General features: G+C 36.6%; 2 protein-coding genes across 2 annotated transcripts; one reads left to right on the top strand and one right to left on the bottom strand.

Annotated features, from left to right (window-relative positions):
* Window positions 1-20: 20 nt before the first annotated feature.
* On the bottom strand, window positions 21-1,239 carry LOC105387308 (alpha N-terminal protein methyltransferase 1). Its single transcript, XM_011558019.3, has 2 exons — window positions 632-1,239; window positions 21-306 (listed from the first exon to the last, which is right to left on the bottom strand). The coding sequence occupies exons 1-2, from the start codon at window positions 1,069-1,071 to the stop codon at window positions 30-32; spliced, it is 717 nt and encodes a 238-aa protein (XP_011556321.3). The 5' UTR covers window positions 1,072-1,239; the 3' UTR covers window positions 21-29.
* A 389-nt stretch (window positions 1,240-1,628) lies between these two features.
* Window positions 1,629-4,234, top strand: LOC105387319 (programmed cell death protein 10). The gene is made up of 5 exons (XM_011558030.3): window positions 1,629-1,829; window positions 1,993-2,170; window positions 2,458-2,590; window positions 2,862-3,023; window positions 3,425-4,234. The coding sequence occupies exons 1-5, from the start codon at window positions 1,758-1,760 to the stop codon at window positions 3,507-3,509; spliced, it is 630 nt and encodes a 209-aa protein (XP_011556332.1). The 5' UTR covers window positions 1,629-1,757; the 3' UTR covers window positions 3,510-4,234.
* Window positions 4,235-13,029: the final 8,795 nt, after the last annotated feature.

Genomic DNA, 13,029 nt, shown 5'->3' with positions numbered 1-13,029 from the left:
TATGTATTGAGAAAAACTAGTCACCTTGCTCAGCTATTTATTGTTTCAATTTTCTGTATTTCTCCATCAGCAGGTATCACTTCCTTCTCCATCGGGACCAGAGCAAACATGTACACTGGGTATATGCCCTCTGGGAAGTTGGTCTGCTTGCATTGCTTAATTCGTTTTAACTTTGCCTTTTTGAAGATTTGTAGGAATTGTTTCAATGGTCTTGTGACTGATGAATCTGTGTCATCTTTCTCAATTCTTCCCGAGGATGCAACATTTTCCTTTATTACAATTATACCATTTTCAGTTAGAGCATTTCTGAAAATAAAAGATAAACACAATAAATACATATTCAGAAAAAGAGCAAAAAGAAGAAGAATATAATGAAGTAAAGTGCAAGTGGGGACAAAACATATATAATATTACACTCTTGCGCCCATTATCAGTTTTAAGAATAGAGAGGTGTTGGTTATTTTACAAGACTTTTTGGCTTTTCTCCAGTGGAAGGGAGAGGAGAAATACAGTTAGGTAGGTAGGATAAGAAACAGTTTATATTGGGAGTCTGAAGACCTTTTCATTGTCTGAATATAGTAAATGAACCAAACTGGTGTAAAAAAGACAGTATAATATATTGTATACTTACTTGCACCTTATTAAATATGAAACAAGGTCACATTCAATCAAATGTCCCAGGACCCATTGATTCCATATGACATCATACTTTTTATCAGGATTAAAATCTTGCAGACAGCACTTGTACACACTGCCAAGTTTGGTTGTAAGATCTCCAACATAAATCTTCAAGTTTTCTATAAACTTCTCGTCAGGTTCCACGACGTCCACCGTGTCAAAGTTGGGAAGTAGTAACAACTTGGATATTCTTCCAATACCGGCTCCACAGTCGAGAGCCGTGCGAGTATCGGGAGGGTTAGATAATGATTGAAGCGCCTTCAGAAACAGTTTTGATCCATCAATATCAATGTCCGAGATATACCCAAATCCCCCTAAAACTCCATCAAGAGTTGCGGGGATGCTGGCCCAATATTCTGAAGCTTTTCGATAGGTTTCACTTTTATTATTCATATTCAAGAGTTAAAAAAAATTTAAGTCAGTTTTAATTGATAGTTTCTGTTGTTGCTGCTTGGCTTCTATATAAATTTATTACTACAATATTTTAGGAAATCAAAAATTTATTTTATTTTTATAACCAACAACAAGCACCGTCTTATCGTTGACATGACACTGACAGTGACAGTTGACAGTGTGAAACTGGCAGTTTTATTTTTGTTTTAAAGGGTTTTACGGCCTTTCTGTGTTTTGAGCCTTTATTAGCTACACTGTGACAAAAAAAATCTCAGGCGCAAGGTGAGCAAAATGATTATACACTGTACGAGACCAAGAGCTCATTTAGAACGGTGCATTATGTCCCACCACACCACGTTTATTAGGTCGAAAACTTGAGACGAGAGCAGAGCGGCGAGGGAGCATGTCAGAAGGCTGACAAACTTGCAAGGCCATTATTATTCTGAAGTCCAAAAAAAGATCACTCCGAATTCACAGACTACTTAATTGGATCATAGACAATTAGGCCAAAGACTATAATATTGACATTGACAGCTGACACAAAAAATATTGTGATTGGGGATTGGGTGTTGTGTCAATAATGTCAATTTGTATTTCGCAACTTTCTCAAACGAAATAGTTAAATTGTTAATTCTACTACAAATAACTTTAATAATCTAGAACAAACAACATCAAACTCGAGCACAATGACAATGGGTGACGAACTCCCTGTAACATCATTAGTTTTGCCAGTCCTCATACGACCAGTCCTAACTCAGGTATGTAAATTAAATCACACATAAGTATTTCCTAGGAATAGTCAAACATTCTTTGGAATACAAATAGTAACTTTATAGTTTAGGTCTGTTATGTTTCTTAATTCAAATCTTTTTAACAAAACTATAACTAATAGCTAATAAACAAATTGTACTATAATTTCAGCTTGAGAAGTATGATTTGGGTGCATCTCAAAGTTTACGAGCAGCTCTCACCAAAGCCGAGGCTGCAGTGCCCGGGCTGAACTACGACCTGGTGGCGGGCATCATCCGCAGGGCTGACATCCCTGTCAACATGAATGAGAGCCTTCTCCGCTTGCAAGGAACACTTACAGAGACCGAGTGTAAGTACCTGTTATGTGTCTAAAACATTACTTTCTAGTTGATTAAACTAGTTGAACATATGGTAACTTGTTAAATTAAACAAAGAAAGAACTGTTGTATTCAAAGCAGTTTCCCAAATGCATTATAATTATGTTACAACATAACTGAATTTGACAAGGTAAATCAAGGAATGAAGTGATCCACAGTTCTTGCTACAATTAGGTATTACTTATGTTTTATCAAATGTGTAGAAATCTACACCATGTTGTGACAGTATAGTAATATCAAGTATTGCAAATAATTTCAGGTGCTGATTTAAGACTGAACCGAAGTGAGGAGGCGTTCCAGGAGTTGAACAAGAAGTCCACTTCTCTTAAGAAAATTTTGAGTCGCATTCCAGATGAAATAACTGATAGGAAGACATTCTTAGAAACCATTAAGTAAGTTAATGATAAGTAAAGAAAAACCTTTCAATTATTACATTTTGAAATTCTACTCTTTACCTACTCTATTATTTACCAAGTATTATATTTTAAATAATATACAATAACAAGGTCCAAAACTATTCCTTCATTGGCAGGAGACCCGTGCCCCAACAGTGGGGATGTAATGGCTTGTGATGATAATGTCCCCACATATTATTATTATCATAATTATTATTAATTTTCAATAAATGAATACATTTCAAACCAATCATTATTTCTTTCGCAGGGAAATAGCATCAGCTATAAAGAAGCTGCTGGATGCTGTGAACGAGGTGTCCACGTACACGCCGGGGCCCGGCAAGCAGGTGCTGGAGCAGAGAAAGAGGGAGTTCGTCAAATACTCCAAGAGGTTCTCCAACACCTTGAAAGAGTACTTCAAAGAGGGACAGTAAGTGTGAAAGAATATTTAACTCGGTTTCTGATGAATTTTAAATTGAAGCAGGTACTGTAAGTCCTGTTTTAAGCTTCCTGTACCAAATATGATCAATATTGCGCCTGCATTTATGGAATGGTTGTGCTACAGTCAGAGTTACATTTGTCCTACTAATATTATAAATACGAAAGTTTAAGAGTATGTGTGTATATTTGTTACTTCTTCATGTCGAAACGGCTGAACCGATTGTAATGAAAGGTATGGAGTTAGCAGACACCCTGGATTAACACATAAGCTACTTTTTATAATGGAATTCCCACGGGAAAACTTTTGGAGGCGAAGTGAAGCTGGCGGGAATAGCTAGTATGTATAATATTAGTATGGGTAAACAGTAAGATTAAAATTTAACTTTCCAGGGCCAACGCAGTGTTTGTGAGCGCACTGTACCTGATCCACCAGACCAACCAGATCCTCTACACCGTGAAGAACAAGTCAGAGTAGAATACACTTTCCTTTATCCATTAGACTAGTGTTATTATTATTACATTATATTAAAATTTCTAATCAAGATATAATAATATATAATGGTGTTAAATACGTTATTATTTCATTTTTTTAGGCTGAGGGTATAAATAATGTTGTGTTTTTGAGTATTCAAAAGTCATTAAGTAATTTAATACTTCATGCATAGTGTAAATTAACGGATTTTTCAGTATTTAGCTGGTATTAGACAAATAAGAAAAGTAACTGAATTATTGAATTAGATTTTTTTCAAATTGCTAAGTTTCAGATAATATTTTGTTAAATCTTATTCTACATGTGCATCTATTTGTAACTTATTATATTGTGAAATCTTACATTAGACATATATTTATAAATTATTAATCAGAGAGCCGATTAGAGTATTATAAAGGCTGCCAAAAAATATACTAAACTCTAATAGATAATCATTTTCACTCCATTAACTTTTTCTCCCATACACAGTATTGAAATATCTACCTATATGTGGAATTATGTACTTATGGGAACTGAAAAAAGTGTTCTAACAAGTAAAAATGGTTTATCAGATATTTTCATTCATACATAGCCCATACTTTGTATTAATTTTATTATATTAATATCATAAACGATCCATTATTCATATTCGTAAGCGTTCTAGCCGTTAATTCGTAATAAATTCATTAGCCTTAGTTACGTAGAATATATTTTTTAAACATAAAAGTATACTAAATCTGAAATGGTTATAGAAATGTTAGGTTTAAATTAATGTTTTCCACTAGAGTTTTTATTAAACTAGATACTGCTACTAATTTACAACCACCGTATCTCTGATTAATTGAATCCTTATCATTCCCAAATAGGTATGGTTGCTTTATCAAAGATTGTAATATAACTTACTGTAAAATTTTATGTAAATCAATAGATAAGCCACTACCTAGTTCTGTATAGTATTAAAATACATATTTTGTCTACAATAACCTATTAGTTTTTTTATTATTATGGCGATCATGACCGAATGACGATACGACCGAATGGTGTAGTGGTTAGTGACCCTAACTGATATGCCGAAGGTGGCGGGTTTGGGCCCGGCCGCGGCCAATATACGAATATTGGCCGCGGCAAGACAGATATGAATTTAAGACAGATACACTCACGGGCAAAGAAAAAGTTCCACACACAAAATGACGACACCGAACGACCCCGATTTTTTCAAAGATCTGTTTTTAGTTGGTACATATACAGATTCTAAGTTTAATTTACTTCAATTTTGCAGAAGGCGTCATTAAGCTAGCCTTTTCCGTTAGGGAGTAATTTGGTAATTTTCTCAGTCAGTGGAACCATTTCATTGCCCGTGAGTGTATTTACACTGGGGTCTTGGGTGTTATTTAATATTTATACAATAATAATGTACCTATCTGTGTAATACAGGGTGTTGCAAAATTGGTATACTAAGCCGAAACCTACATGTGCAGCATGTTATATCTAAGCCCGAAACTGAAATCTGAACTGAACCCTGTATATCAGGTGTCCGATCCCTATATTACATGGCTCTGCCTACCTTGGGGTCAACCAGCCGTTTGGGGATAGCCGTGCCGTGTGTGAGATGTCCCCACATATTACTATGATATATATTTACCATTATGAAAAGAATACCACTACAATGCGGCAAGTTACTTGGCGACCCTCCTTGCGGGGTGAAAGAAGTGGCGGGGGCGAGGTAGCACGACATGCTACACACGTAGAAAAGTGTGCCCGGATTAATCTCGCGATAGCTTGTAACTATTTCTGACGTAAGTAAAATTTTATTCTATGAGTGTTCCCGTAAATGTCATATTTAGCTTAAAATTTATAGTTTGACAGCATTAAAATTTGGATGTTTACCTTCAGAATATCTACCCATTTGAATTTATTTATGTAAAAGTGTTTTATTTGTCACTTTCATGTTCACTCTCTGTTTGAACTTGTTCATCGTCGTCGTCATCCTCATCTTCATCATCGTTTTCATTAACTTCAATTATAAATCTAAGACAAAAACCAATTTATGTTTAATTTACAATAAATTATAAATAAACCTGTCCAATACATCGTCAAATACTCTATCAGATTTATAATATTCGTCTTAATTTTTTATGACATGGTCGTCACAATTTCTCCACTTTTTAGGCGAATAATTAGAGAAAAGCAACTCTAAGTCTTTTATCTCTTTATCTAAGTTAGAGTCAATCGACGTTCTTGCGAGCTCGCCTTTCACGTACCGCCACACAAGTTCAATAGGATTTGATTCCGGGTGGTATGGGGGTAGGCGAAGCACGATATGACCATTTTCTTTCAAAATTTCATCAATTTTGTAATTTTTCTCTGTGTTTTGCTCATTAATTACTTTCATTAAATCACATAAATTTTGGTTGCTTTCCTAGTTACAAGAACTGACAACTGACGCACTGTCATATGGACTCTTCGTCTTTGTTGTTTACTTTTTCGTATCTGACTGCGCAGTACCAACCTTTAGCCGCGTAGCATGACTGATCCGGTACGTTGTTCTACAAGAAGCCCCTATATTGAGACAGGTTCTACCTTTTTTGGCATAAGATTTTTTTGCCTAATCTCGTATTGCATAGTAACGTTTGGTCAAAGTCTCGTTACGCCGAAAATCGTATGGCATAAATCTGGTTCTACCTTTTTTGGCATAAGATTTTTTTGCCTAATCTCGTATTGCATAGTAACGTTTGGTCAAAGTCTCGTTACGCCGAAAATCGTATGGCATAAATCTCGTTTAGTAAAAAGTTATTTCGCATAAAATTGTTTAGCCTAATAATGGTATGGCCAAATCTTGAATAGCCTAATAATGCTATGGCATAGGTTTATACAAAGTAATAATATTCGTTTGGCTTTAACTTTGACGGAGCGTCTCCCTACATAGCGCAAACTGGTGCCTTGTATTGTTTCCGCTGTTTGGAAAACGCTCCGCTCCGCTTCGCTGCGCTCCGCTTTGGTTTTGATGAACATGTGCACCTAACACGCTCCTCCTCGCTTTGCTCGTCGTCGCACCTATTTTTAGGTTTCGATCTCATGGGGTTTGTAATAATTATATTGGTCGTTAACTGTCGATTTTTTGATCATACAATATCGTGATTTTCGGGATGTAGGAGAAAAATACCACAATTTGTACATTTACTACATACTTAATATATTATTTATTAAGATAACATTAGGAGAAACAAGATTATACATAGGTATAGACGAACATAAATTTGAGCAAACGAAACTTAGCTGTTTAAAGATTGTGCCTAAAAAGTTTTAGACGAAACGAGCCTTATGCCACATAAGTCTTGGCAAAGTGATGGTTCGGCCAAAAAAGTTTAGACCATACGAGTTATGCGAAATGAGTTTTGGTCAATAAAGATTATGCCAGATGAGCGGAACCCCATAAATCTCGTTTAGTAAAAAGTTATTTCGCATAACATTGTTTAGCCTAATAATGGTATGGCCAAATCTTGAATAGCCTAATAATGCTATAGCATAGGTTTATACAAAGTAATAATATTCGTTTGGCTTTAACTTTGACGGAGCGTCTTCCCTACATACTAGCGCAAACTGGTGCCTTGTATTGTTTCCGCTGTTTGGAAAACGCTCCGCTCCGCTTCGCTGCGCTCCGCTTTGGTTTTGATGAACATGTGGACCGTGTATTTTTAGGTTTCGATCTCATGGGGTTTGTAATAATTATATTGGTCGTTAACTTTCGATTTTTTGATCATACAATATCGTGATTTTCGGGATGTAGGAGAAAAATACCACAATTTGTACATTTACTGCATACTTAATATATTATTTATTAAGATAACATTAGGAGAAACAAGATTATACATAGGTATAGACGAACATAAATTTGAGCAAACGAAACTTAGGTGTTTAAAGATTGTGCCTAAAGAGTTTTAGACGAAACGAGCCTTATGCCACATAAGTCTTGGCAAAGTGATGGTTCGGCCAAAAAAGTTTAGACCATACGAGTTATGCGAAATGAGTTTTGGTCAATAAAGATTATGCCAGATGAGCGGAACCCATTGAGACATTATACGATTTGTTGTTTTTAACGTTATTTTGTTGACGAATTATAGATACCTAATAATAATATAATGATAATATTAAAAAGGCCTCAACACTCATCCTAAGACTAATGGTCTCAGGATCAATGATCTCATGTGGGTCGCACTCAAATTATGACAGACTATATAAGACATGTGGCCGCCTCGGCTGCGCGGCCGAGACTGCCGTAACAATGACATGCAATGCACGCGTTGCCCTTCCCCGCTACCCTCCCGCTACCCGCTGTCGTCTTGGGTACCTCGTCCCCTCCGCGTCTTTCACCCCGCAAGGAGGGTCGCCAAGCAACTTGCCAATCTATAGTCCATTATTAAGTATACAAAATAATTAAGGTAGCTATTGGTTTCAGTTCCGTAAGTATATTTAATTTCTGTTGTTAGCACAAAACCAGGATTCACATAATTACTTACATAGAACTGAAAATCAAAAGCACAATCAGCGGCCTTATTACTTAAAGTTATCTTACAGACAGCCACGAAGTTGTTTCTCTTTAATTTGTTTTCCCGTGTCAGTTAGGAAATTTGGCCAAAGAACATAAAAAGGGACGGTAGCCAAACCACCAGAAGGACAGACGTCATCGCCAACATTGCGGGAAGGTTTTAGAGCAGCACAGGACTTAGGTTTAAGAAGACCTGTAGGGTTACCTAGCTTGACGAAAAAAGAACGAAGGATTAATTGTAACTTCGTATGCTACAGCACAGAAGAGTGACCCCTCTATACCCAAGAGTAGGAGCCATCCATATGATGATGATTTATTTGGTAGTTACAAATGACTCGATTCGAACACACGATCTATCGAATGTAAAGCATACGCCCTCACGGCCTGCACCTACCCTGTACCCTAAAAATTGATGCGATATTAGAAGTAGTGCGTGGGAATGGGAATAAGGAGTTGTTGATGAACAATGGTGGCTGGTGCGACGGCCGAGTGCGGCCGAGCGTCGTGACACGCCGGGCGGTGATTGGTCGCGGGCGGCGCGGGGGGGGCTCGCACAATGCCGGTCGTGTCCTGACGCCGTGACACTTGACACGGGAACCCCGTCCTCCGACCTCCACATATTTCCGCGTACAACCTTTTTTCTCCAACGCAGTGAGCAGCCCACGATTCAATTTGACCCGTGGAAAAACGACCACTCCAAAATTCTCCGTGTAAAATCGATATTTTATTCAACATTTTGTTTTGTTGCTATAGGGAAGCTCGCCTTATGGTTGTATTGTATTTAAAATAGTTTTTTATTCACCTACATATTTCACGAAATAGACACTCTTTAAGTAAACATTGAACTAGATATTTGATGTAGGCAGGTACCTACCTATCTGGCTATCTTCTCGGATCACCTACCTACCTAGGTAGGTAGTAAAAGAACATTGCTAATTTGTCATGCACTCTAGTCTCGTCTGCAGCTTAGGTTGTTTTAATTTAGCATGGAGTTACTGTATTGCTAAGTATAGTTATTATTAATGCTGCGCTGTCGCGTAGGTCGCTTGGCACTTGGCAGGTAGGACGATACAGACCTACTCTCACTTCAAAATGTTACCACTACAATGGCTGACTTTCTTTCCGGGTTGATTCTAAATGTTATTATGACACCGCATCTTAACAATGAGTCAATCATCAGATCAGTTTAAATATTCATAGCTTTGCAGCGGAGGCGTAATCGATTTTAACTGAGAAGTCGCTAGTCTTCGGCGCCGAAAAGATGAAAGCGTATGATACGTCCGCATACGGCCCATGTGCATTGTGCCTGTAATAGCAAGTACCTAAGTACTCGTGTGAATAGGACCACGACCGATTTAGGTACCTACCTACCTTCGTATTGCATATTAAAATAAAGTTATTGAAAAAAAATCTGTTGTTACTCTTTTTTGTAAGTACTCGTAGGTATCACGTATTAAGTTCACTGGTCATGGTTATTTGATACCATAAAAACAAGACACAATAAGTAAAGCTGTCAATTACCACATAGCGTCATATTTTTGTAGATCATCACGACCCATCACGTCCCCACTGCTGGAACACGGGTCTCCTTCTAAGGAGGGTTTTTAGGCCTAGTCCACCACGCTGGCCAAGTGCGGGTTGGTGGACCCCAACACAAGCAAGCTTGTGCCGAGAGAGTGGTCGGGTAAGTGGACAGCCCGACTGTCAGATGTTTTCAAGCCGCCCCCCAAGGCCAGGCTTAACGACTGCTGCCGAAACAGCAACCGGGACCCACGGATTAACGTGCCGTCCGAAACTCGGAAGTATCCAAAAAAGAACCACTTGAAATTGGTTACCCATCCATGTGTTGCATTTACCTACTGCTATAGGAATAACCTCCGGTAGGTTGATCGGACGATGAAAGACTGTGAGTAGATTATAGTTCATCATCATCATTGAAGGTAGGTATGATTAATGCGATCTAAGCACGACAGATAAATAAAATAATTGTCGCGACTACTCAATGATTCCAGAACATCAATTATACATGATACCTAAAAGGAGGCGATATCAAGACACGTCTCCGCTCCTTTTTTACACAATTTATTTCCAAGCGTTTTTAGCATAGCAGAATTGACAAGAAGCTCTTTGTCAATGCATCACATTTAAATTTATAGTTCGGAGCTCCTCGAGTAATTGCTGCACATCAATCTCAAGTTTCACTTGAGAAAACAGAGCATTTGTTAGCTACACAATAACATGGATCAGATTAGCATGCGTTATTGTGCTAAAAGTTGTTACTTAAGTAACTAGGTAGGTATATTTAGGGATTTTTAAGGTCTACGAACCCAAGTAACATTTCATTCGAGCTTAGGTTGTAAGAAATGCCTTTAGGTTTTATAAGGGTTGTGAAAAGGTTAATGCTTTGCTATCTGGCCATATTGAGTACTTGAGAATGATTAATAAGTCCTAAAACCAATTGTTTATTAATGCAACCTTGGAGCTGCTGATAAGAGTTTAAATTAACGTTATTTTAGCTTGTATTTCAAGAGCATATAGTTCTGGGATCTTATAGTTGTCGTAGACTCCTGATAAAGTTCTAGAAAAGCTAGCATTTATGCTAAAGTGAGAGCTTAAGGTTAAATTTTTAACCTCGATACAACCATAAAGTTATGGAATGTTGAAATCACTAATAAGTAATTTTTAAAACCTATCTCAAACCTTTAGGCTGATGAGAGTTGTCTAGGCAAACAAATTAGGACTACTGGGTGAAAACCAAAAGCATTAAGCACTCGCTATGAGCTGAAGGCATGATTTAAGTCTTTCAAGAATATTTTAAAGCTTTAGAGGCATCCTCAAAATATGTTTAATGCTTTTTAGTAATTTCCTAACGGCCGCCATATTTTTTCACTGAAATAAAAAAAAAAACTTAGCAAAAAGATACATTTTAATTAATTAGGGGAAAATTCAGTAGCGTGTGCTATACTATTCCAAATATATGTTTTTTATATAAACAGTACTATTATTTCTAATATAACTTTACACCAAACATAAAATTTTATCTATTTTTTTTATTAAAACATCTTCAAATCTATTATTTACAAAAGGCCCGTCACGTATACAGAACTATTATCCTAAAGTATCACGGTAAAGTGCTAGTCGCACAAGTTTTTCATATTTCCTGCCTTCAGGCTAACTACTTACTGTATTTTTTATTAATACAACACTTACAAGTTAGCCATTTTGAATCTTGGAAAGTGTCAGGTAATGGCGCCATTTATTATAATTATTATAAAATCTTACACAGAAACATTTTAAAACCCGAGAGTCCTGGAAAGGCATTACAAACATCCATCAAATATGTTTTAAGTTATAGTAGAGTTACATCCAGGACTAATTTAGAACTTAAAAGCTGTCTTCCAAGGTTATGTTAACGTTAAATTAAGGTTGTGAAGGTTATATTTAGGTTCTGTGTAATTAGATCAAAAGGTTCTGGGTTTGAGCTATAGGTTTTGCTGTAGCTCTCAGAAAGGTTCTAAAACGTGGGCCCTTTTTGCACTCAGGAGGTTAATATAAGGTTAATATAACGTTATTGAGCCTTCTTAGACTTACAAGTAGATTTCCATACAAAGGTTCTAGAACCTTTTCAAAACCTTTCTAAAACCAAAAATGTTACTTGGGAATGATACTACCAGGATCGTACATTTTAACATTTTTGGAGAGACCTACTTTACTACTTCAAGATTTTGTGGAAGCTATTCTTCCTATTATTTGTTTTAATACACATTAAGTCTACCCGTAGATACAGTGTGGAATTTAATCAATGAACTCCCCAAAGACATGAAAATGTACCCGACACGACATCTATGTAAAGAACCACTCTTATAATTGAACCAACTCTGAAGTCGGGAATAATACAGATAGATAACTAGGTCCATTTCTAGACATTAACCATAAGTATGATATTCGCTGAAGACGAATATTGACCCACCTTCCGCTTCATTAAGGTGGGTCTCATTCTTCAGATAACCATAATTTATGATTCCTTAGAATTTTAAATTTACTATTGAAACTATTGATGCACCTCTAAAGTACCTACACCTATGTCGGTAATAATAATAATGAATATTTATTTTCAGACCACATAGGTAGTCCATAGTAAGTGTTAGTAATAGGAACTGATTCGACAAATATTTAAATTAACTCTCGCTGTATTCTGCATAAATACTCAGGTACTCTATGCGTCTAGACCGAATAAGCAAACCTATTTGTTACATTTTTACACAATCTCATGTAAATATTTACAGCTGTTGACAAATTTCCATGATCCAGCAGACAGATGTGCGGATGAAATCTTTGATGGAATAGCAACCAGACTTACAAATAGCCCGAATTACATATTCCTCATTAAATATTGATGAAGCATCTGCTGGATAGTACGCGCGTTACTGAATGCTCAAACAATGATTTTTCATCTGAGCGCATTCAGATACTGAAAACTGGGAGACTTTGAAACGCTCTACTTGGGTATATTTTCGCATGTTTTTAAAATTTCAGTGAATACAGTTTATTACCATTTTATTTATTGAGAAATATCGTATAAGTACTAGTCGTAGACAAGGTTCATTAAGTGACTATACAGGGTGTTAACTTGATTGCGTTGGAGCGGGAAATGGTAGATACAGCTGATGATACTGAACACGTTAAGACATTAAAAAACGTATTTTATTTGCTTTAAGCTGACCAACATAAAACAGTTTTATTTAGTACATTTTAAAATTTCATAGTCACCCTATTCATGTTTAGGTACGTTTGACAGAATGACCATGAACTTGAAAGCCAAGGTCAAGGCCAAAAAAATCAAAGCCAAGGTCAATAAAAAAGTATGCGTGCATCAGCACCACACTTGGAGCAACATCGTCAAGGTACCTACCGAGATTTTGGGTACTCAAAGTACCCAATCCATTGTAGACATTTCATTTTACTCCATAAGTATCACTT

Source organism: Plutella xylostella, chromosome 4 (assembly GCF_932276165.1).
Source record: "Plutella xylostella chromosome 4, ilPluXylo3.1, whole genome shotgun sequence".
In the NCBI taxonomy this organism is placed as follows: Eukaryota; Metazoa; Arthropoda; class Insecta; order Lepidoptera; family Plutellidae; genus Plutella; species Plutella xylostella.
The sequence above is the reverse complement of the archived record's forward strand: the minus strand, read 5'-3'. Positions and strand labels throughout refer to the sequence as shown.